Below are 24,524 nucleotides of genomic sequence, written 5' to 3'. Positions count from 1 at the left end.
TGATGTATACAAGTAAATAGTGGAATTTGAGCACATAATTGGATTTTTTTACTATCAAGTATTTATAGATTTGCTTAGGTTGTGCATATTTACTTTGTAAGACATGTTGTCTAGATAGAAAAGTAAGGAGTTGAGTTTGTTACTTTCATTGTAAAGTAGTTAGGAACCACTGAAAGCATCGAACACAAAAATTGTTCGTTGAGAAAATTAAAAAATATCACTCACATCATGATAGGGCCCCTGATAAAAGGTAATGTTTAGTATGTTGAATACATGCATGGTTATGAGTGAGATTGCAAGTGTGATTATAAGCTTGTTTCTCGTGTTAAGAATCAACAAACGATAACAAGTTGAATTAGGGTAACGAAAAGCAAGAAGACAATAGCTTTAATCGATACTAGAACCAATGGTTGAACATTGACAAGATTGTATGGTGACAGAGACTCTAGCCCTTTCATTTTAATCAACTATGCATGGTGAGATAAATTACTTATACTTATTATCGAACAAGAAGTAGGATAGCGATATATTTCTCGATGGAAGGCTAAAGCGCGAGGCACGTTTGGGATTATTGCCCTTGGAAAAGTATGATATGATAGTTCGATATTCGAGAGTGCGAGATGTCAAGGGTCTAGGCTACGAGGGCTACTTCGGAAAGTACAGACCCGAGATAGATAGCAAGGGGGGGATAGATAAATTGCAAATTTTCTATGCAAAGAAGAGCCCTTCTAAGCACCAAGTAAAACACAAAAGCCTTTCATGTGTGGACGATTGATTCAATGGTTTGATGTTTGTTGAGGGTCGAGGCTATGGGGCTATTTCCGAAAGTACTTTAACTGGGGCAAATAACAAGGAGATAGTTTTTGAAATTTATGTAAAGAAGAGCTCTTCCAAGGACCTAAGTAAAACACAAGGTTTTCATTTGTGGATGATAGATAGATAGATAGATAGATAGATGGATGGATGGATGGATGGAATCTGGATAGATAATGAATTATGAGAGTGAGAGGGGTAAAGCCAATGTAATAATCCAAAATTCTAAAATAAACACCCAATTCCCGGAACAACAGAAAAGAATACATAGAGAAAGAAGATACAGAGGAAACAAAGAAAGCCCTATTGATTATTATTATTATTGGTGTTGTTATTTTGTTATTATTTGTGGATAGAAAAAAGAATTTAAAGCAGGCCATTTTACTGATGCAGCTCGGATAGATACATATATAAATCTTCCTTTTTCTTTCATCATTAATTCTCATTTCTTTCGTTCTTCAGATCGCCACAGACAAATCTCGCCCACTAAGCGTCCATGGCTTCTTCTCTCTCAAATCCCTTCTCTGGGCTGAAGAAGATTGATGAATTTCCGCGTGGGTCGAATCCTGCTGCCCATATCTGGGCATCAAAATCAACCAAAACTTCTCATATTTCCAAAAGAAGGATCCTTCTATCTACGATTAGAAGCCAAGGAACAGATATTGCCGAGGTGCCCACTTCCTCAAGCCCTCTTTTAGGTCAGTTTCCACTCGTGGGTCTTTCAATAGGGTTCTAATTCTGGAACTTTAATTTGCCTGAATTTTTTCATTTGCTATAGCTTTTTATTCTGAGGTTTAATGGACCTGATTTAATGCTTTTCTTATCGTTTAAATAAGGTATTTAATGGTGAGGTCTGATGGATTTGATTTCTTTACTCTGTAGTAATTCAAATTGGTTTTTTAATACTGATTTAATTCTGAGGTTGAATGACTCCGATTTCTTTCTTTTATGATTCAAGTGATGTACTTTTAGTACTAATTTGATTCTGAGTTTTAATGTGTCTGATTTCTTTATTTGGTCCTTCCATCCTCACGTTTATTGGGTCTCATATTGGGTTTCATCTCTTTCGTTTTGTTGTGATTCAAACAAGGTTCAATGGGTCTCGTCCTTTTCTTTTGTTATAGTTCCAATAGTTCCTTTTTAATAATCCTTTCATTCCAAGGCTTAATGGGCCCTCTTTTATTGTTATAGTGCGATTGTTCCAATGAGATCTTTAAACTATCCTTTCAATTCTGTGGTCTAGTGGATATGAGCTCTCTTTTTTTGTTATAGTTCCAAGGCAGAAGTATTGTGATGCTATCCACAAGACTGTGAGAAGGAAGACTCGAACAGTGATGGTTGGCAATGTACCTCTCGGAAGTGATCATCCTATCCGTGTTCAGACCATGACCACTACTGATACCACTGATGTGAAAGCTACAGTGGACCAGGTATTTCCATCTATTTTTGAGCTCCCATGCTATTTTATGGTTGTCTCCACTACAGGTGCTATTTTAGCAATTATGTGGTTAATTCTCTCTTTTTCAAGGTTGACTATGGACATTAAGGCTAGGCAAGAAGACCTAGGGGATTTCAGGAAGGAATGAAAATCTAGGGAGAATTGCAGAAATAAAGAAATCTGGGGTGTTTCGAAGGTTTTTCTTTGTTTCTATGAAAATACACAAAAGTGCCCTAGCATGGATGAAGGATCAGAGGGTGAACATATATTCTTGTCATAAATACATAAATGGCCTTATTGTGAAAGAATGAGCCAAGGGATAATGGGCATTTGTATCACAAATACATAAATACCCCTATTTGTGGAAGAATGATCTGGAGAGAAAACAAGGTCAACCAATATTACTACACATATTTGTTTCTGAATTCTGACATTATTTTTCTTTTGTTGTCACAAATATTCCTATCATGCAAGTGGCTTACAAAATAGAAGGGGAACATGTATTTGATGGGTCCCCATGCTGTTTTTTTATCATAAAAACAAATAAATACTCCTATTGGGTAAAAAGGCGAGTAACATGTACTTCTATAGTTTCCCCATGCTCCAGGAAGACTGCACCTCCATGCTGTTTTTTATGTAATAAACTCATAAAACCCCTACTGCACTAGAAGGCAAATACAATGTGATTGTGCCCAATGAATATAATTTCAAACTAGTGGAGATTAGTGGTGGTTAAGTTTTTTGATAATTTGTATTAGACCCTAGCCTTATGAGATCTGATTTTGAAAGGTTTCTGTATTTCTAGGTCATGAGGATTGCTGATAAAGGGGCAGACTTTGTCCGAATCACTGTGCAAGGGAAGCGGGAGGCTGATGCTTGCTATGAAATCAAAGACACACTTATTCGAAAGGGGTGAGTTCTTTTTTTCGTAAATCACTGAATGATATACTCTTAGGATCGTTCTTTTCATCCATGAATGATTTACTCAAGTTCTATGAATAGAGTAATAAGTTGAGTATCAAATGAGTAACTTTTACGAATATTACAAAAGGCATGCAAATGTGAGTTTGATTTTCTTCTTCTTGGCTATCAGATATATGAACCCAAGAAATCTTCATCTGAGACTGTTATTGAAGATCCCACTTAAAAGCTAATTTTCCCTGCCGAATCTAGCTTACTTATGTACACGTGTCTACCCATCTAGAAACAATTTGATGATTAGTTTCCTCTTGAGTGAATTTCCATGGTCTTTATTGTACCTTGTCCAGCTTAAGATTTCAAATTGTGTGGTCAAGTAATTGTCCATCCATTCCATTGATGGATTAACTCATTGTCACTTTCCAGGTACCCAATTCCCTTGGTTGCAGATATTCACTTTGCTCCATCTATTGCGTTGAGGGTTTCTGAATGTTTTGATAAGATTCGTATTAACCCGGGCAACTTTGGTATGCAATCTTTTGCTTGTTAACTAGGAGAATAGCTATCTCATAGTACAATAACCCATGCATTTTTGGTTCTACCATGATGAAATTGTGCATCTATTGACAGCTGATAGTCGGGCAAAGTTTGAGACTTTGGAACTCACTGAAGAAGATTATGAAAGAGAACTTGAACACATTGAACAGGTCTGTGTCAGTTCATAGATGGTGGTAATCACGTTTTCACCCTTAAATGATCGTTTTTGTCTTCAATAAAGTTATTCAAGCTATGGATTCCGTTTGTGAATGCATGTAAGAATTATAATTTATAACATTGTCAGCGTTTTCTTTCATTCAGGTCTTTGCACCACTTGTGGAAAAATGCAAGAAATATGGCCGTGCGATGCGCATTGGCACAAACCATGGGAGTCTTTCAGATCGTATAATGAGTTATTATGGGGATTCTCCTAGAGGAATGGTATGTTATGATGTGTGAGTTCTGTTAATATTGATATTTATGTTTTTTGTGCATGGTTCCTTGGAAAAAACAATATGAAATACAAAATTTGAGACTGTACTGCAACTATTATCTATGCATGAATTCCAGGTAGAATCGGCATTCGAGTTTGCACGCATTTGCAGAAAGATGGACTACCACAATTTTGTGTTTTCCATGAAAGCTAGCAACCCGGTAGTAATGGTCCAAGCATACCGGTTGCTAGTAGCAGAGATGAATGTAGTAGGTTGGGATTATCCTTTGCATTTGGGGGTTACAGAAGCTGGCGAAGGCGAAGATGGCAGAATGAAATCTGCCATTGGTATTGGAGCACTTCTACAGGTTAAGATTTGTATTTGTATTTTTATTTTTATTTTTATTTTTAAAACTACACCATAGTTTCCATTACCAATCCAAAAAGCATATACAAGACATATAATAATACAATGTAGTGGCGGGTAAGATATCCCCCATTATGTCATACTTGGAGCACTTCTACAGGTTAAGAATTGAGCTCACACTGATACGTTTAATGTCTTGTAATACTCTTAAAGGAAAACTCCTGGTCTCAAATGTCTCAAATGAAAGAAAAGATAAAGGGACAAACACCGAAATAGCCCTCATCATTAAAGAACTACCAGAATACCCCTGCATAGTACAAAATTTACCAGAATACCCCTTTGTTGTGCAAACATTTACAGCTATAAAGGAGTTTTCTCGTAAAACGTTTTGAGCAATTCAGTGTATTCTGGTGAATATCCAAATCACTAAGGGTATCTTTGTGTTTAGCCCCAAAACAAATCCGCTCTTAACTTGAAAACAACAATAGAATGTACTATCTAAAACAAGAGATTACTTGTGTTTTGAGTAGGATGGACTTGGTGACACCATCCGAGTTTCTCTCACCGAAGAGCCTGAGTATGAGATTGATCCTTGTACAACGCTGGCGAATATTGGTATGACTGCTAATCGGCTTCAGAAAGGAGTGGTAAGTTTTTATACTCTCTTTTTGAATCCAATATTGTGTTGACATATAGATATTTGCCCATTCAAGCTTAGTGTTTTTGTGCAAGAATGATTTTTTGTGACTGGAAAGATGTATGTTTGTTTGTTTTGAAGGAACCATTTGAGGAGAAGCACCGTCACTATTTTGATTTTCAAAGACGAACAGGAGAACTTCCGGCACAGCGGGAGGTGTGTTTGAAAATCTCCCGAGTCAACATTTTATAATACATGCAGAACAAAGGCGATATTTATCCATTAAATTCCATAATATTTTTCAGGGTGATCAAGTTGATTACAGAGGTGTACTTCATCGTGATGGTTCTGTGCTTATGGCAGTTTCTCTTGATCAGTTGAAGGTTTGCTTTCTGTTCACCTTCCTTCTTTTCATCTTGTATGGCTTTTTATGTAACTTTAATGCAATTAATTTATTTCTTTTTGTAAATCTTGTTTTATTTTCTGCTTGTCTAATCAGAAACCTGAGTTGTTGTATAAATCCTTGGCGACTAAGCTGATAGTGGGAATGCCATTTAAGGTAATTGGTGACAAGATTTCTTGTTCATTAGTCATGTCTTTTTGGCACATTTAGTGATGAACATGACCTACATAATAGGATCTTGCAACTGTTGACACTATATTGCTGAGAGAGCTGCCTCCAGTCGAAGATAGAGAAGCGGTATTATCTCTCTCCCCCTTCTCTTTCTTTGTTAATTGATGCCTTGTATACATTTGAAGGCTGAACACCCAAGCAAACGTGAGCCAAGAAATATGCATATATTTTAAGAAAGAATGCATCAGCTTTTTATTATTAGATTCCAATGTTTGTCAAGGAAAACCTTCGGAATCAAGAACTGTGGTGTTTTGCTTCGTTTTCATTTACTTTGCAATTTCCTTAATGATCTTGAAAAGAGTGAATTTGCCTGTGGTATACCCATACCGAAGAGCCCAAAATATGATTTCAAATAAGAAAGATACTAGTGGCTGAAAAACTACCTTCATGCAAAGTTATGCTGGAAAGTGAAGCTGTAATTTACCTGAATGGATGTTTATAGGAAATTTTATAGCAAATGAATTTTAGTGTCATCAGTGCATGTTTCCTGATAAGTGGCAAGGGAAATATTGTATTATTGCCAAAAATATAGACATTCATTAGAGATAATAAACTTATCCCTTTTGTTAGCACAACTCATGCCGCATTTTACATGCAGAATGCAGATAGCTTGTTCATTACATTCATATAAAACATAGTTTCATTTGTTTCGGTTTTGATATGCATTTTAAAAGGTTGTTTCTCGTTTTCAAATAATTCTAACTTGATTTTCATCAAGTTTATATAGAGATTAGCAATCAAACGGCTTACAGATGTAAGCATGGGAGTCTTAACTCCTCTGTCAGAGCAATTGTCCAAGCCTCTTCCAAATGCAATGGTGCTTGTTACCTTAGAAGAGCTATCCTCTGGTTCCCACAAGTCATTACCAGCAGGTAGCATATTTCTATATATTTTAATTTCTGAATGTTGTTATACATAGTTTTTCTGAATGATAACTCTGCTATGTTACAGGGACGCGCATTGCGGTAACCCTTAGGGGAGACGAATCATATGAAGAATTGTCTGTATTAAAGGGAGAAGAACTTGTGATGCTACTGCTGAATTTGCCTCGAGATGATGAGAAAGTTAGCCGAGTACATGCTTCTCGCAGGTGGATGGATATATGTGCGCGCACACACACACATATAATATATAGCTCATAGAAAGGACAATTAGAAATTTGATCTATTGATGATCTGATATTTTCTTTAACCAGGTTGTTCGAGTACCTTCAAGAAAACAAACTTAACTTCCCTGTTATTCATCATTTGCAATATGGCCCTGGTGTCAACAGGTTTCAAGCCTTAAGTGCATACCATACCTTTGATTTTTTTATATTTTGTGTCGTAAGGGAAGGGACGGGAAATATGGTGAAAAACCTTGAAACCATTTGCTTTCTAGTCAATTGTAAAAGTGTGTCAAGTCTTTTCAGATGATTTTAATCAGGCATTTTGCTGATATTTGATCTTCGAATTTAATATGCAGGGATGAACTAGTCATTACTGCAGGAAGTGAAGCTGGTGCATTGCTTGTAGATGGCCTAGGAGATGGAGTGTTTCTAGAAGCTCCTGATCAGGATTTCGAATTCCTCCGAACAACCGCTTTTGGCATGCTCCAGGGATGTCGCATGCGAAACACAAAGACTGTATGTATCTCTTCTCTATCATGTAATCATCACTACAATGGGAAACAAAGAACTTTGCTACCATCTTTTCTTTTTCTCTGATAATTTGTGTAATTTAGTATTAGATTTAATTTGAATATCGGTGTAATGCTATAAGAATTCCAATTTATCTTAATACAAGATGTTATGTAAAACCTTGCTTCTGAACTAGAAACTTTTCCTGATCACTACTACAAGATAGAAGATGGAAGTCTTGCTGACCAAGTAATATATGTATGAATATGTACACACATTATATACATATATACATGTGATAATACTAGATCCAATTATAGATACAATAAAATTAAAATAAAGGCTCTATGGACAATCATGTGTTTTTGTTCATCATCAGGAATATGTTTCATGTCCATCATGCGGCCGCACACTTTTCGATCTACAGGACGTGAGTGCTGAAATCAGAGATAAGACATCACATTTGCCTGGTGTCTCGGTAATGTTCATGCATCTCAAATGTCATTTATTTTCAAATGGGCAAGCTCATCTCCATAATGCATATGATTACACAGATTGCTATAATGGGTTGCATAGTAAATGGACCCGGAGAAATGGCTGATGCTGATTTTGGATATGTTGGAGGTGCGCCAGGCAAAATCGACCTTTATGTTGGAAAGGTAAATAGATTGGTTTTGTTATAAATACATTTCAAGTTAAGTTATTATTTGTCATAAAAACATTTTTAGTTAAAGATAATTGTAGATTTTTTGGTTCTCAGTTTAAGCTATTATTTTCATAAAATTAAAATTATTCTTGCCATAAAAACATTCTAATTTTGCATGTTGTGCCTTGACACTAATTTCAATGTTTGCACAGACGGTTGTCAAAAGAGGCATCGAAATGGAAAAGGCAACTGATGCATTGATTCAATTGATCAAGGATCATGGAAGATGGGTGGACCCTCCAGTTGAAGAATGACAAGATCATAGTCGTAAAACTTAGTCCTCAACCATTGTAGATTGACTTACTCTAATTCTACCATTTCGATTCATTATTCTACATATTTTATAAAATAGTCCTATTATTGAAAATGAAGGAGACTTGATGGATTTTGTGTTTATGTGGTAAATCCTTTTAACATCTCCATATATATATAAAATTAGTACTGAACCATTATTCTCTAGCCTACCACTTCTAGTAATATACCTTATCTCATCAATCTATTAAATAATCTGATTGACAATTGATGAGCGCAATACTAAGAGAAAGGTTTTGCTAAAGAAAAATATTTTAATGAGCAAATCTCATATATATATATATATATATATATATATATATCTTGTTGTAAACAAATTTGTTCGTGACCATTCATTCTACAATCTCTAATTTCAATATTCCAACTCCTAATATATGTAAATATGTGTATTCTCATGGGAAAAAAATTATTTCACAATGAAGGAGAAATGTGAATGCAACAATGAAACACAAGAAGCAAAGATGTAGTTTTAAATAATTAAACAATTATTTGAAATCAAAGAGATTTATGAAGGCTAGTTTTCAAAGGTATTAAAGATAGCATTGCGGCTTTAATCTAGAGATTTTTAAGCTGATGAATTCATGCTTTGATCTTTTATGTATGAATGAGTGCACTGCAAATGGATCTCCCAATATTCATATTCCCCCCAATTGGGAATGTAAGTGAATGATAGGAAAGAGCAACCTTGCCAATGTTGGAAATCATCTTTCAAATTTTTATTTGAAACTTCCAAAATTAGCCTAGATAAATATAGACAAGGGAGTAACAAAAATTTCTTGAACAAAATAATCTAAATGCACGAGTTATTCTTTTCATTTGATCTAAATGGACCTGTAGAACTAAAACTAGCAATGTATTTTTTTATTGTAGTGGCTTCAAATTACACATGGAAAGCATATATAAATGGAGTTCGCCATCTTAGGTCTTAGCCGAGTTTCTAGAAATTGATTTGGTTTATCTTGTGGCTTGAAATACTGCATCGTGAATTTGGCATGTGTTATTTAAGAAAAGAGAATTTGTTGTCAAGTGCAATGTTGGTTTGAATTGTGATGTTTCACACATCACAATTTATTATATTCATAAATTTGGCATGTGTTATTTAAGAGAAGAGACATTGCTGTCAAGTGCAATGTTGGTTTGAATTGTGATGTTTCACACATCACAATTTATTATATTCATAAATTTGGCATGTGTTATTTAAGAGAAGAGACATTGCTGGCAAGTGCAATGTTGGTTTGAATTGTGGAGTTTCACATACGGCAATTTATTATATTCATAAATTTGGCATGTGTTATTTAAGAAGAGAGAATTTGTTGTCTAGTGCAATGTTGGTTTGTTATATGTGAAGTTTCACATATAACAATTTATGAAATTCATACCTTCTTGCTTCTTTTTCCAAAACGAAATTCATACCTTTTCTAAAAGTAATTGTTCATGAAGAGTATGTAGTTAAGCCTTTATTGAGTTGATGAAGATTCATAGAAATTGAACAAGTGCGCAAGAATACATCAATTAGGAATTGAAACGTTTCAAGTCATGATGAGAATGACCTAGAGAAACATTAAGGTATTAGGCTACGGATTAACATGTTAAATAATAAATTAACAAGAATTCTACACTAAACCATGAAGATGTCTTCTGTTGACATGGAGAAAGCCTATTTGAGTTTAGCATTGCTTCTTTATATTTTTCTAGACAATTGTCCCCAAGTTGCCAATATGTCTATCCATACATCCATAATTATCCTCTCATGAAACTCATAATGAAATATGTAAAATTGTCCATGATTTTACACCAAACGATGGTCAGGGGCATCTTCAATAGTCTCCATTCAGTCATAAGGAAGCTCTCCCCAATTTGCTGGAGAATGCTGCATTCTGAAGTTTTTGCTATAATAGAATTGGGTATTTTTTCTAGCTTGATATTCTTTTACTTATCTATCTGCTTGCATTTTCCATTCCGATATATCTTCACCATGGATTAGATTGGATCCTAGATATACTACACTTATAAAGTCATATGTAGTCAGCAAAGCCAAGCTCAACAAGCAAGTGGACAGAAATCATGGCGGCCAAGAATCAGGCTGAGTCTGCCTTACTAGCTTTGTTTAGCGGAGTTGCATATGGTTTACGCGGACAAAGAATCACAAGCCAGTGACTTGAGAATGGATGTATTCTCCTTGTACTTTGAGGTCATAGAGATAAGACAAGATATCCAAAAGTGGATTAGTTGGGACCCAGATAACGACAACAAGGAAGATCACCCAAGGAGAACACAAGCCTGGTGTTGTGCAGAAGCGCACAAACAGAATCTCTTCTTTAACTGACATCTTTAATAAAAGGTTATGTCATTTCTTCTTTATTCCACTTGAATGCCAGCTTTAACCTTCATTAAATCTGATCATGCATCATTTCACCTTTTTCTTCATTACAAATTCCCACACTGCATTCATCGACCATTATTTTAACTCCACATAAGTTGGGACATTTGGATGCTTCTAAATGCATAACACATTACAACATTTATGCGCCTTGTTATTCACAACTGATATCAGTCTCGTTACTTTCATTTTGTGATATCCTTTTATCTCATTTGACTTGCTTTCACTTGGATGAGCTACACTTACCTTGATTGTATGCAAATCCCTTTGTGACAAAATCTGATTAACAATTTCGATAAAGATTTGCTGAACAGCATCTTGTTGAACATGTCATACATCTGAACTCAAATTTTGGTTGAAATAGTGTGTTGAGAGAAGTCTACGATATGGAGACCTAAGTCTCATTCCACAAAAACAATTATAGGGGCATATGTAAGACATTACATCATAGCTCGGTACATTTCATAATCATTGCTATGGGGCACCTCAGATGCGAGGAAGTGTGTTTGTGTGTTCTGAATAGAATTTTTCATAGAAGCATGCATTCAACGTAAACAAATGGTTGGCTCTATATGTGATTACTTCTCTCAAGATTTTGCATGCCAACACTAGCATAAATTTGAGACATTAAAACATAGGCTGCACCATCATTTTGATCTATGCTTAATGCATGTTCAAAAGCCCCTATTCCAAGCTTGAGGTTCCCCCATTTTCTACAAGCTTCCAACAACATATGCCAAGTTGCAAGATTAGCAAAATATGGCATCTTTTGCAACATGGATACTACCTTTTCTATTTCACCATTTCGAACAAGGAGATCAAGCATACAATTCTGATGTTCAGTTGTTGGTATAATGCCATAGTGTTTGCTCATTGCCTCGAAATACATTTGATATCTACTCAACAAGCCAGCACGACTACATGCATTCAGAATAACGAGAAAAGTAACAGGATCTGGCTTGATGCCTTCCTCTAATATCCTATCAAAAACATTAAAAACATATTCACTTTCTCCAGCCTGTGCATATCCCGAGATTAAAGCATTCCAAACAACTAGTCCACGAACTGGAAGTTTATTGAAAACTTGTTGTGCAACAGAGAGCAACCCACATTTCGCATACATATCCACCAAGGTACTGCTAATTGCATCATTGTTGCCTAGCATGCCCTTTCTTTCGATCTCAGCATGTATTTCTTGACCCCTATTAGTAGCTCCTAGACTACCACAAGCTCTCAAACTGCAAAGAAATGTGATAGCATTGGGAAGGACACCATCAACTTGCATGTTTTTGAAGCACTCCAGTGCCTCCTTCCCATGCCCACAATCAACATAACCTGCAATTAGTGTAGTCCATGAGATAACATCCTTCTCTGGGAGCTTGTCAAATACTTCTTGAGCATTGCCTGACAAGCCACATTTGGCATACATATCAATTAAGGTATTCCCAACAATAAGGTCCAATTCTAGTAATCCCTTCCTTGCAATTTCTGCATGTATCTGCTTACCATTCTCTGCATCTCCTTCAGTGCCACAAGCTTTCAAGGCACATATGAATGAGACTGTGTTTGGAGGGATACCCTTGAGTTGCATTTGTTCGAAAACTTCCAGTGCTTTCTCACCATAGCAACATTCCTCATATCCATCCATCAACGCATTCCATGTTGTCACATCTTGAACTGAGAGCTGATCAAAAATTTGCTGTGCTTCATGTAGAAAACCACAATTAGCATACATATTGAGTAATGCAGTGCCTATAACAGCATCACTTCCAAGGCCATTTCTTCTAATTTCAGCATGAATTTCCTGCCCCTTCTTGATAGCTCCAATGTTGGCACAAGCTTTTATAATACAAAGATATGTGAGCGCATTTGGCGAGATACCCTCTCGTTGCATCTGCTCACAAATTTTAAGTGCTTCCTTGTCATGTCCATGTTCAGTGTATCCTGCAATAAGTGTGTTCCATGAGATAACATCTCGAACATAAAGATTGTTGAACATGCGATGTGCCTTTGCAAGTTCACCACATTGTGCATACATGTCAATCAATACATTTCCAAGCACCATGTCTTCCCTCAAAAGATCCTTCCTTTCAATATCAGTATGTATTTGTTCACCATTTTGTATGTCTCCTATGCTTCCGCAAGCTTTGCACACAGAAACATAGGTTGCTGCATCTGGAGACATGCCTTCTATTTGCATCCATTCATAACACTTCAGAGCTTCCTCACTGTGTCCATTCTCAACATACCCCATTATCAATCCATTCCAGGATATCACATCTCGAACTGGTAGCTTGTCAAATATTTCTTGTGCTTTTCCAGACGCGCCACATTTGCCATATACATCAACCAGGGACCTAGCAATAACAATGTCATTTTCAAATAGCCTACATCTTTTGATTTCATTATGTATTTTACGCGTTTTGTCAATGCTTCCTAAGCTCCCACAGACTCTTAAGCTGCAGGAAAATGTTATCGCATCCGGAGAGATCCCTTCAATTTGCATCTGTTCAAAGGAATTGAGGGCTTCTTCACCATAACCATTTTCAGCATATCCTATCATCAGTGAATTCCATGAGTCCACATCATGAATAGGAAGCTTGTCAAACAATTTCTGTGCTCTATCAAGCAAACCACATTTAGCATACATATCAACCAAACTACTACCTAGAATAAGGTTCGTTTCCAAAATTCCCTTTCTTTCAATCACTTGATGTATATCTATACCCCTTTCCAGAGATCCTAGGCTCCCACAAGCCCTCAAGCAGCAAGCAAGAGTGACAATGTCAGGAGAAACACCTTCAAGTTGCATTTCTAGGAAACATAGGATTGCCTTCTCATAATGTTGATATTCAGCGTACCCTGTAATAAGTGCAGTCCATGAGATCACATCACGTTCTAGAAGCTTGTTGAAGACATCTTGTGCTTTAGCAAGGCAGCCCCATTTAGAGTACATGTTTACTAATGCACTGCCAATTGCAGGACAAGTTTCCAACAATCCCTTTCTCTCAATTTCAGCATGTATATCTAATCCTTCTTGTATGGCACCAATGGAACCACAAGCTTTCAAAATGGAAATAAATGTGACGTTATTTGGAGGGATACCCTCCACTGTCATGCATCCAAAACATTTCAAAGTTAAATCACCATATCCATATTTTGCAAACCCAGAGATCAAAGCATTCCATGAGACTACATCCCGATCTAAAAGTTTTTCAAACACCTCTTGTGCTTTGGCAATAGAGCCACACTTGACAAACATATCCACCAATGCACTTCCAACAAAACAGTTTCTCTCCAAAAGCCCTTGTCTTTCAATGTCAATGCTTAGTTGTAAACCTCTTTCTAAATCATTCAACTGTGCTGAAGCCTTGAGCAAGGCCACAATGGCATAGCCATTAAGATTCACGCACCCTTCCTTATGTATTTTATCATATAATAGGAGAGCATCTTGTGGTTTTCCAATCTTAACACATCCAATAATAATGCTATTCCAAGCCGACTCATTGTGACATGACAACTTATCAAATACATTCCGAGCACAATCCATGCCACCAGCCCCCGCATATGAAGCAACAAGACAATTTCCAAGTAGTACATGAGACTCAAGTCCATGTAAATGTATATAAGAATGCAATCGAAAAGCTTGATCAAGATTTTTCTCCTTACGACATATGTGCAAGAGATGTATTAAGTCCTCGATAGAACACATTCTTGCCGTGTTCATTTGAGACTACAATATTCATGGCCATTTTCTCTAACTGATTGCATTTTCTCAACAAAAAGCAAGGATATGTACACCAAGATGAAGCATGATTCAAGGCCAACCACATGCCCTTTCATCGGTTATGATGAGAATGACAGGAATAACATAAGGCATTGATAGACAAGAGGTGTATTAGGTTCTTGATGGAACACGTTCTTGTCTCAGTAAGTTGAGGGAAAAAAAAAATCACGATCATGCATTCCCTCAACATAAAACAAAGTGATGATTTCTAGGCCAATTCATGTGAAAATAAAAGTGACCATCATCTCAAACTATATGTGCTTCCTAAGAGATGAGCACAAAAATGTGGCCTAGAGCAAGGCCAGGCCAATTCATGTGAAAATACAATATTCACAACCATTCTCTCTAAATGGATATGCATTTCCTCTTAACAAAAACAAAGAGATGAACACGCACAAAATTACGACTCTGTTTCTAAATCAAACACAAGATATGGAAAGCATATGTAATTTGAAGATCACATACATAGAGAGTAGAGTAGATAGATAGTTGAAAGAGAACTTATTTGAAAAGAATAGAAAATATGGATCTGGAAGTAAAGCAGGCAGCCACTTACTGTGATGAAGAGGAAGAAGACATGGCCGACAAGACGGAGAAGAGGTTTTCCTCATCAACAACACGATAGGAAGGTAGGAAGTATACATTCATTTCCGGCAGCCCGAAGACTGTTTGCGGTGTCGGTGCCCGAGAACAATCGGTGTCGGTCAGTCACTCTAACCGGAGCGGTTTTCGGTTTTCGGTTTTCGGTTTTCGGCAAACTCTTTGTCCGAGAGACATCCGCCACATCGGTCAATCACTCCCCTTGAAGCCGTAATCTGTTTGTCCAAGAGCAATCCACTGCATCAGTTGCCCACTCTAATTGGATCGGTTTTTCAGCTGACTCTTTGTCCGAGAGACATCCACTACGTCGGCCGGGTCACTCTAACCAAAGCGGTTTTCGGCAATCTTATTGTCCGTGAGCGATCCACTACATCGGTCGGTCACTCAGTTTTTGGTAGATTCTTAGTGCGAAACCACTACGCTGATCGGTCACTCTAATCGAAGTCGTTTTTTGGCATACTATTTGTCCGAGAACGATCCATCATGTCATTCGGTCACTCTGGCCAGAGTAGTTTTCCACCAACTCTTTCTCTGAGAGACATCCACTGCGTCGGTTGGTCACTCTGACCATAGTAGTTCCACACTTGAATATGCTTGCCAAGCTCATATTACCACCCATGCATTGATCGCCCGAGGATGGGAGTGATATAACTTTCCGCACGAGGAGTCTCTTTGGAGATCGTTGAGAATGGAATAAATACTAGGGAAAAGTACCAGGATACCCCTGGAAGTTCGTCAATTTACCAGAATGCCCCTAGAAGTTCCAAATTTACCAAACTACCCCTACGTCCAAAAAATTACACATTATAAAGTAATTATACACTCAAAACTACAAGCCCTATTTACCAAAGATTTGAGTGTATAATTACTTTATAAAGAAAGTGTAATTTTTTGGACATAGGGGTAGTTTGGTAAATTTGGAACTTCTAGGGGCATTCTAGTAAATAGACGAACTTCCAAGGGTATCCTGGTACTTTTCCCTAAATACTATTCACAAGTATATTTATTTTGACACTATATCAATGCAGATGTGGCTTACTCATATGGATACTTTTGAACTTACCCATATGCAAAGTTGTGTGCTTTGCATACATTTAGACAAGTTTTCACAACCTATTAAAATTGTGGGTTGAGGTTTCTATTAAAGGAATACATAATACTTACCTAGAGAACCCTAGGATTTGCAGTACAAGCCCAGTTTATGATTGTTCTCATTGTTATAAGAGAAAAGTACCAGGATACCCTTGGAAGTTCGTCTATTTACCAGAATGCCCCTAGAAGTTCCAAATTTACCAAACTACCCCTACGTCCAAAAAATTACACTTTATAAAGTAATTATACACTCAAATATTTGGTAAATAGGACTAGTTCAGGTCCATTTCTTCCATCTTTGGTAAATAGGGCTTGTAGAATTGAGTGTATAATTACTTTATAAAGTGTAATTTTTTGGACGTAGGGGTAGTTTGGTAAATTTGGAACTTCTCGGGGCATTCTGGTAAATAGACGAACTTCCAGGGGTATCCTGGTACTTTTCCCTTGTTATAATTAATTAGGTAAACCTAGGTAGAGGATGTGATATAGGTTGATTTGTCATAAGAGTGCCAAGTTGAAGTCCACAATATCTTTACCATAGTACAAGAGATATTGATACTATAGTTCCTTTAATTTTGATTTGTGTTATATTATGTATGATTTTTATGAAAATCATAATGGCATGACCTTTAGAAATGTTTTGCTCTAGTTTTAGGAACATCCATTACAACATTCTTTGTTAATGATGACCATGCATTTAGAAACAAGAAATGATAAACAAAGATTGATTATTGTACTATGTATGTATGTATGTAATATTTGACTCTTGATTCAAAGGTTGTAGTCCCAAAGGCAAAATGCATCACATACAATAGAGTTCACCGCCACCATCATAAATCCATAGAGGATGATTGTGTTCACTATTGAGTGTAAGAGGCAACTTGTGAATAATGACCCCAAGTCCGAAAGGCACACCACTCTTTCAAAACCCATCACTCTTTTAGATCATAATGCCACCAAAAAGACCAATATTCAATTTGTTTGCACTTCAAACTACAACGTCACAAAAAAAAAACTGATTAGATCGATCAATCCATCACGATTAAGGTGACAATGCCAAAAAAGACAAAACAATCATCACATCATGGTTAGTAAGATCTTTAACGATAGAAAGAAGACCGATCATCAATCCATCTTGATTTAGAGCACATCACAACCACCACCAAGAAACCAAATTCATCAATCATGATTTACAAGGGACAGACCGACATGAGGGTTGCTCCTAACAAGATGTGAGATTTGCATAGAAGCAAGCGCCCCTGAAAAGAGCGCCTTACCAATAGATCTCGTTGATCAAGCATCGAAGATGGACCATCCATTCATTCAATCCATCCATCCATCAATCCATCCATCCATCAATCCATCAACCATTCAATCCTTCCATCCATCATTCAATCAATCCATCCATCCATTCATTCAATCCATCCATCATTCAATCAATCCATCCATCCATCCATTCAATCAATCCATCCATCCATCCATTCAATCCATCCATAATTCAATCAATCAATCCTTCCATCCATCATTCAATCAATCCATCCATCCATTCATTCAATCCATCCATCAATCAATCCATCAGTCTTTGAGTTTCATAGCAGAGATGTCTCCTCCACCACGACCACAAGAAGCGGCAGGGGCGGAGCGGAGATGCCACAGGAAACTGGCGATGGCGGCGGCTTGCGAGCGCAAGCACCCTAACGAGCGCTTCCTCTGCCACCATCTCAGGAACGCCGCCTCCCTCTGCATCCTCTCCTCCCTCTGCCCCTCCCAGATCGACGCTATCGCTGCCCTCTGCTCCAGCTCTGGCACAGAGATGAAGAGGAAACAGTGCAGAGAAGCACAGAGGAACCTCGACTCGTGTATGATCTCCCATCAACACGACCCAGATCTCTCATGACATGGATTTCTTCCCTTTCATCAGGTTTTTATCCTCTCTTCCCTCTTCTTTCCATTTTCATGACCAATGATCATCATGATCATCTTCTTCTTCTAGGTATGATCTCCCATCAATAGTACCCAGATCTGCCCAAGGGCATCTGGGCAAAAAATATAGAAAAACCCAACGCTATTTGGCAGTTTTCCCCTCATTTGTTTTCTTTCTTCTGTCATCTTATAAACACGGATTTTTATCTGATTGTTGCGTATGCATGTGTGTATGTATATATTTACATACATATTAGAATAACACTTGTGTGTTTGAGCTCATTTTGGTCTCCCTTTGAATGCCAAAGTTTCTGTGTCTGAGATCTACTTACAAGGATGACCATTCCTTCTTTTCATCATTGAGAAGGGAATCGTTAGATTGTACCCAATATCTCCATAATAAAAGGTAAATCATTTGTTGTTTGGGAGAGGTGTCTTCAGTTTTTCAGACTTGATTACAAAACACATCATAAACACACTCACACTCACACTCATACATAATATGTATGTATGTATGAATGTATGTATGTATGTACACCCACATATATGTCTCATTGAAGTGTATGTACTACATACACGTGTATATGTATAGTCTGTGTGTAGGATGTACATGTATGTATGTTTGGGTGTTACGTATTGGAGCCATAAAACTTTATGAGAGTCTTTTCTGCTAAATGCAGAAGGTCAGACACATATAGCTCTTAAATGTTTTCATGTTCTCAGCTTCTATCCTCAAGTAATGAGCAGGTATACCATAAAATAACTGGAAGGGAATGTTCAGATTTGTGTACTGGTTGGTGATCAATCGTCAGAAATACTCACCGAACAGTTGTGTAATGGCCTCCTTATTGAGGCAAGTGTGTGTCGATGCAATTTTCTCCATGCGTTATTCTTGACTCCAATACCATGGCTAAGTGTGAGAAGGATATTGATCGACCTTCTAGCTATCGAATTGTGTGGGGATTAGGCAATATGTAGTTGGATGTGTCCCATCATGTTGCGTTGATGTCAATGCAATAGTATTGCAATCTTCCAGGAGTATCACTAGTATGGGGCGATTGCAATGAGCCCAAAGTTACATGCATAGGAACATCCTTTGCACCTTCTCGATGGTGTTCCATCAGGAGGAGATATATACTTCCACCCCATATAGCGGAACTTGGATTACCAATGGATTGAAGTGTTTAATCTTTATCAACCACAATTGCACTTATTTTTTATCTTTATCAACCACCATTACCAATGGATTACTAATGGTAGTTCATCCATCCAACTTTCAACATGCAGTGGTTTCTCTGTACATCAAATTCTCCAGTATTTTAATTAACAGCTCACATTTTGATTGATTTGAATTTATTAATTAGTGACGCATGGACTGACTTCCTCTGGCTGTTTTGTTTTCACCCATGATTGTTTTTTCTTTCCCATGTTCATAGTAGACCGCTCTCCTCACAAAAATTCTCTACCATGTGGGTGTGGGTGTTAAAAATAATATTCATCTGCATAGAGGAGCAGAATAGCAAAATGTTTTTCCAGGGTTAGTCCCTGGAAGCACAGCTTACGATTGCAACTTACATCATGAACTTTTGTAAATCGTTAGTTCTTATGCTGAATACATGGGGCAGGCTTGCTTTACTTTGAAGGTTCCTGGTGTACACCAAATTGGCTGGAGAAACTGTGTTGTGTTTTTTAGCATACATCCCCACATGTTCATAGAGACAGTGCTTCACTCCAAGGATGTCTTGTTCATTGCTGCACTCCAGAGGTTGTCAAACATTCATACACAAACTAATATCAGAGAATCTCTCCCTTGCATCATCTCTCTTCCATTATGACTAGAAGGATAACAAGATGATCGGTTGTGGAGCATTTTAGTGTTGAACTGAATCTCTTATCGTCACTCTATCCATTTCCTGTGTTTTTCCGTGATTGTGCCATATAGAGAGCTCTTGCTCTTGTTTGGGAAATTCTTTCCTTCTAGCTCAGGTAATCCCCTTGGACAAGACCAATCCTTTTGGCAAAGAAGTAAGATAAGTGTATGCGTTTATGCATCATACGATGTGGCTTCAACCAGGTTACAATTAAAAAATAAGAAAATTTAGCTATTTTAAATTGAGGATATTTTAGTTCAGTTGTATAAGGACAAATCATTAATCAAAATATGAATGTAAGATACACTAGTGAGGATGTTTAAGAAAGATTTTGGTATGAATGCCATTCAGTTGATTTTCACCTTTTAATAATTTCATTTGGGTCATTAGCAAGATGCAAGCCACTTCAATAAACTCAACAATGTTGTGTTACTTTTTTTCCTAGGTGATCTAGTAAAACAACAGGACATGTTATTGTTGGATTGCTTTCAAAGAATATATATGCTTGTGAACAAATGACGTCTTTTAACCAGGAGTTGTTATTGATTACAAATATTTCTTGGGCTCTATATGTTTCCTGGAGAGCTTATTCATGATTATCATTCCCAAATAGAAAAGATAAGCTTTTCAGAAGTTTATCATTGAATTTATCTTGAAAGAAACTATATACTGTTTATTAGAAAGAAAGTCAGCAAAAAAGATCTTATAATTGCCATGGTCGCTCATTCTAGATCCTAATGAGTGTTTTTTTCTCATTTAAACCATCCAATTTGTAACAAAGTCGAGAAATGTATGAAAATATTTGCAATGATAGTCCTCTTGTTCTTAAAATCTGATGCCACTACTTATATGGAGGTCAATTGTCATATTGTGTTTAACCACAAAAGTGTATTTCCTTTTCAAGAAAAATATATTTTAAGAGTAAACTCATTTTCTAGACATTCTAACTAGAGTTTTTAAATTTCTATTCTGAACCTTGTATAATTTCTATACAGTCTACAAAATGGGAAGGGGTAGTTTAGATTTACCAAGTAACATCTAGTTATGACATCCATAATAATCTTGAAACAATCTTGAACCATAGTATACAATAAGTGATTACTTTGAGATGGATGGACTTGCAAAAGCTTAAGAGTTTTTTTGAGAATCCAAATAAACAGATAGATTAATTGGTTCTCTCTTTTAGAATTTACTTCAATAGCTTTTGAAGCATTGTAGAATAATGAGATTATAGTCCATTTATAGTCTTTGAAGCATTGTACAATAATGAGATTATAATCCATTCAGATTAATATATCCTAGAGATCAAATCGAAATTAAACTACATGCAGCATACAAGATGTTTAAGGCAAATTGGAAGTTATGAAATTTCATGCCCAAAGGCTGTAAGCAAAATGTTAGACACACAAAATTGAGGAAGTCAGCTTGTGAAGTGTTCAAACTTCCATTATTATTTTTCTTAATAACAATGACATTCGCATGTTGATTTATGCTTACTATGCATTATTGTTGATAAAATAGAGTTTTCTACCAAGAGAATACCTTGGAGTAGAGCTGTCATGCATTCCGTATATGCTCTCTCTTTTTATAAGAGGTGTCATGAAGAAGAATATGGCGTGTGTGTTTTGAGACTTATTTTCCAATGATGGGGCATGTGTTTATTTAGTAATCCCATGAATCAGGGCTATGATGCATGTCCAACCCCTTGCCTACGCAACATAATAGTTGTGTGTCTCCACCCACCCCTTGGGACATCTTAGAATGGTTCCCATGACACTTTCGATCATGGCATACCATCCCTTCTAAACAATATTTCATAATCTTGAAGCTCGAGGTTGGAAATGCTTTTCAAAACTTATGCTCAAATTCCTAAGTATCATCCAACAGAAAACGCCCTTCCCAAGATACTAGAAATTGATGGAAATTATGATCCCTCAATAATTTCTTGTCTCGGTTATAAAGAATACAATTCGAATTAAAGTCAACTATGGTAAGCACTTTACATATCCACAGTACCATCTACCATGCTATCTTTATCTAGTGGGGCACTTCTTCACTGTACTAACATGAAACACAATGGATGCGCCTTCCTGCTTGTAAATCTTCGTTATTATTATCCATGAACCACAATTCTCAAAGATAGTTTGAGCAGATTAATAGTAGAATCAGTACAGGGAGTAATAAATGAATACATTCTTTTTCCGGAGTATGTTTCTTGTTACTGAAAAACATCACTGCCAATAGCAGATGAAATATTTCTCTTAGCCATATCCAACACGTCTCTCATATCCTTCAAATCTTCTGAGGCACTTGGATTATGACGAGATCGTTATTGAATATGATCAAGCAAGTTGAACCCCATAATTCAACTCAAATGGAGAAAAATTAGTCGTGGAATGCTTTTGTGACCTAAATGCAAACTCAAGTAATGGAAAATAGCTTGCCTGGTTTGTCTAACAAACATATTCATATGCCATCAAAATATCTTCCAACTCTTGATTAACCCTTTCCATCTGACAAGTAGTCTCAGCATGTTCTCCACCACTTAACTTCAGTTCAATGCCTAGTTTTGCAAATAAACTAGACTAAAACTTTCCAACCAACCGAATCTCTCAACGTGAAACAATATTTTCAAGTAACTTGTGAATATGGAATATATGTTGAATAAACAAATCAGACACCTGCTTAGGAAGTGCTTTTGTCATTGTGGGAATAAAATATACACCATTCAGTCAACTGGTGTACCACAACTAACACCATGTTGTGTTGACCTTTAGTACAAGGCAAACCCACAGCGAAATCCATGGACATGCTTTGACATTTCCCATCTGGGATAAGCGAAGGTTGCAACAATCCAGGATAATTGGCTCTCTCATATTAAGGGATCTGACAATGATGCATCATGGTATCACACATCCTCTTCCATACTTGGCCACAAATAGTAGCACAACTCTTATGATTTTCCTCGTGTCTGGATGTCGATCAAGTTGACTGTCATGGATATCCCTCATAACCTGGTTCCTAATACTGGAACTTACAAAACATAGATTTTTCCTTTCCTCTTGAGCAAAGTGGAAAGTAGAAGCGGGAAGTGACTGAATGAAAAAAGCATTTGATGTCAGTAAATCCACTTTCGAAAGAGAGATTCAAATTGTAACTCCTTCCTTAATGCCAAAGTATACAGTATGCAGATCGACCACTTTGTGTTCTCTCTTCTCTCTGAATTTTGTGGTATGTCCTGTTTCTTTAATTAAAACTGACTACTTGCTCGCTAGAGACCCACCAAACGACGATCAATTCTATTCATATTATTGTAAAAATATGCAGGATCTTAAACTAACTCTCATACAGCAAGGTTACATAGAAGACTTCAGGAAAAATCTGTAGATTAGGAAAAACCAACTTGTGATTACAAAGATGTAGACTGGTTTATATAACCAATATTTACAGGTAAATGGAAACGCAACAGTCACCTATTTAGGTTAACACTATTCTAACTATGTTGCCACCAAAGCTTTCATCAGGATACACATCAAGTGTAACGAACCCCCCTGAAGTGAAAGGTGTGAACTTGAACATCATGACAGTCCAGCTGTTGAAAGAATGCCCAATTCCTCGTGAAAATATTCACAATTTTGTCTGTAGTCTACAACATTTTCATGAGTTGGTACATAGACCAAGTGTATCTCTTTAGCATGTAACCGCTCCCTCACATAATGATAATCCACCTCAATGTGTTTTGTATGTGCATGGAAGACATGATTTCTTGCAATAGCCAAGGCACTTTTGACTATTTGTAAATATACAAGTAGGAGATGGTTGCTCGAGTTTCAAATCATACAATAATCTCCTGAGCCAAACACACTCTACTGTAGTGCTGAATGTTGTGCTATATTTGGTTTCGCAACTTGATGCTGCCACTGTTGGCTGCTTCTTGCTGAGCCAGGAAACACAAGAATGGCCGATCATGAAACAATTGCCGTTGTGGGAGACACGAGTGTTGTAGCAGCCAGCTCAATCACTATCAGTGAAGGCTGTTAAAGTAGATCAATTGCCTTGTCCATAGAATAGGCTGAAATCCATAGTGCCTTTGCCGTTGACTCAAGAAAATGCCACCCTCAATAGTTATGAGTCGAATACCGGGGTAGTAATGGAGATGACCAAGATGTGTAAGTTTAAAAGTCTTACTAAGGGCAGCCTTGAATTCTGAAATTTCTTTCTCATTAGGTCCTGTGGTTAACAAATTTCTAACAAAACAAACAATTAATAATTTTTCTCCATCCTTTTGGACATATAGAGTGCTTTATGTTGGGCTGTCCACAAAACCAAGTTGAAGAAGATGAGCATGGATCTTTGCATTCCATGCTTGAGGTGCTTGCTTCAAGCCATACTGTAAATGTTAGTTTCTGCATGTTTAATAACAAAACTGGGAGGTTGAGTTACATAAACCTCTTCTTC

General features: G+C 36.9%; 2 protein-coding genes across 2 annotated transcripts; one reads left to right on the top strand and one right to left on the bottom strand.

Moving 5' to 3' along the window:
- Positions 1–1,245: 1,245 nt before the first annotated feature.
- On the top strand, positions 1,246–8,560 carry LOC147849425 (4-hydroxy-3-methylbut-2-en-1-yl diphosphate synthase (ferredoxin), chloroplastic-like). The gene is made up of 19 exons (XM_087337539.1): positions 1,246–1,511; positions 2,086–2,243; positions 3,057–3,163; positions 3,596–3,696; positions 3,800–3,876; positions 4,028–4,147; positions 4,277–4,507; positions 5,037–5,153; positions 5,285–5,359; positions 5,449–5,526; positions 5,643–5,702; positions 5,781–5,843; positions 6,505–6,649; positions 6,729–6,867; positions 6,973–7,050; positions 7,242–7,401; positions 7,775–7,873; positions 7,950–8,054; positions 8,254–8,560. The coding sequence occupies exons 1-19, from the start codon at positions 1,310–1,312 to the stop codon at positions 8,353–8,355; spliced, it is 2,217 nt and encodes a 738-aa protein (XP_087193665.1). The 5' UTR covers positions 1,246–1,309; the 3' UTR covers positions 8,356–8,560.
- Positions 8,561–10,409: 1,849 nt separating this feature from the next.
- On the bottom strand, positions 10,410–14,717 carry LOC147849424 (pentatricopeptide repeat-containing protein At2g03380, mitochondrial-like). Its single transcript, XM_087337538.1, has one exon. It carries the CDS (start codon positions 14,518–14,520, stop codon positions 11,362–11,364), a length of 3,159 nt encoding a protein of 1,052 aa, XP_087193664.1. The 5' UTR covers positions 14,521–14,717; the 3' UTR covers positions 10,410–11,361.
- Between the last annotated feature and the right edge of the window lie 9,807 nt (positions 14,718–24,524).

Source organism: Azolla caroliniana, unplaced genomic scaffold (assembly GCF_043228905.1).
Source record: "Azolla caroliniana isolate FFs.n. ecotype wild unplaced genomic scaffold, voAzoCaro1.0.p SCAF_67, whole genome shotgun sequence".
Lineage (NCBI taxonomy): Eukaryota > Viridiplantae > Streptophyta > Polypodiopsida > Salviniales > Salviniaceae > Azolla > Azolla caroliniana.
The sequence above is the reverse complement of the archived record's forward strand: the minus strand, read 5'-3'. Positions and strand labels throughout refer to the sequence as shown.

Bases quoted from the DNA above. Each gene is read 5' to 3' on its own strand.
- LOC147849425 (XM_087337539.1), top strand. From the start codon at position 1,310: ATGGCTTCTTCTCTCTCAAATCCCTTCTCTGGGCTGAAGAAGATTGAT. The intron at 3,697-3,799 runs GTATGCAATCTT...ATCTATTGACAG, and splicing joins TATTAACCCGGGCAACTTTG to CTGATAGTCGGGCAAAGTTT. The intron at 5,527-5,642 runs GTTTGCTTTCTG...TTGTCTAATCAG, and splicing joins TTTCTCTTGATCAGTTGAAG to AAACCTGAGTTGTTGTATAA.
- LOC147849424 (XM_087337538.1), bottom strand. From the start codon at position 14,520: ATGAACACGGCAAGAATGTGTTCTATCGAGGACTTAATACATCTCTTG.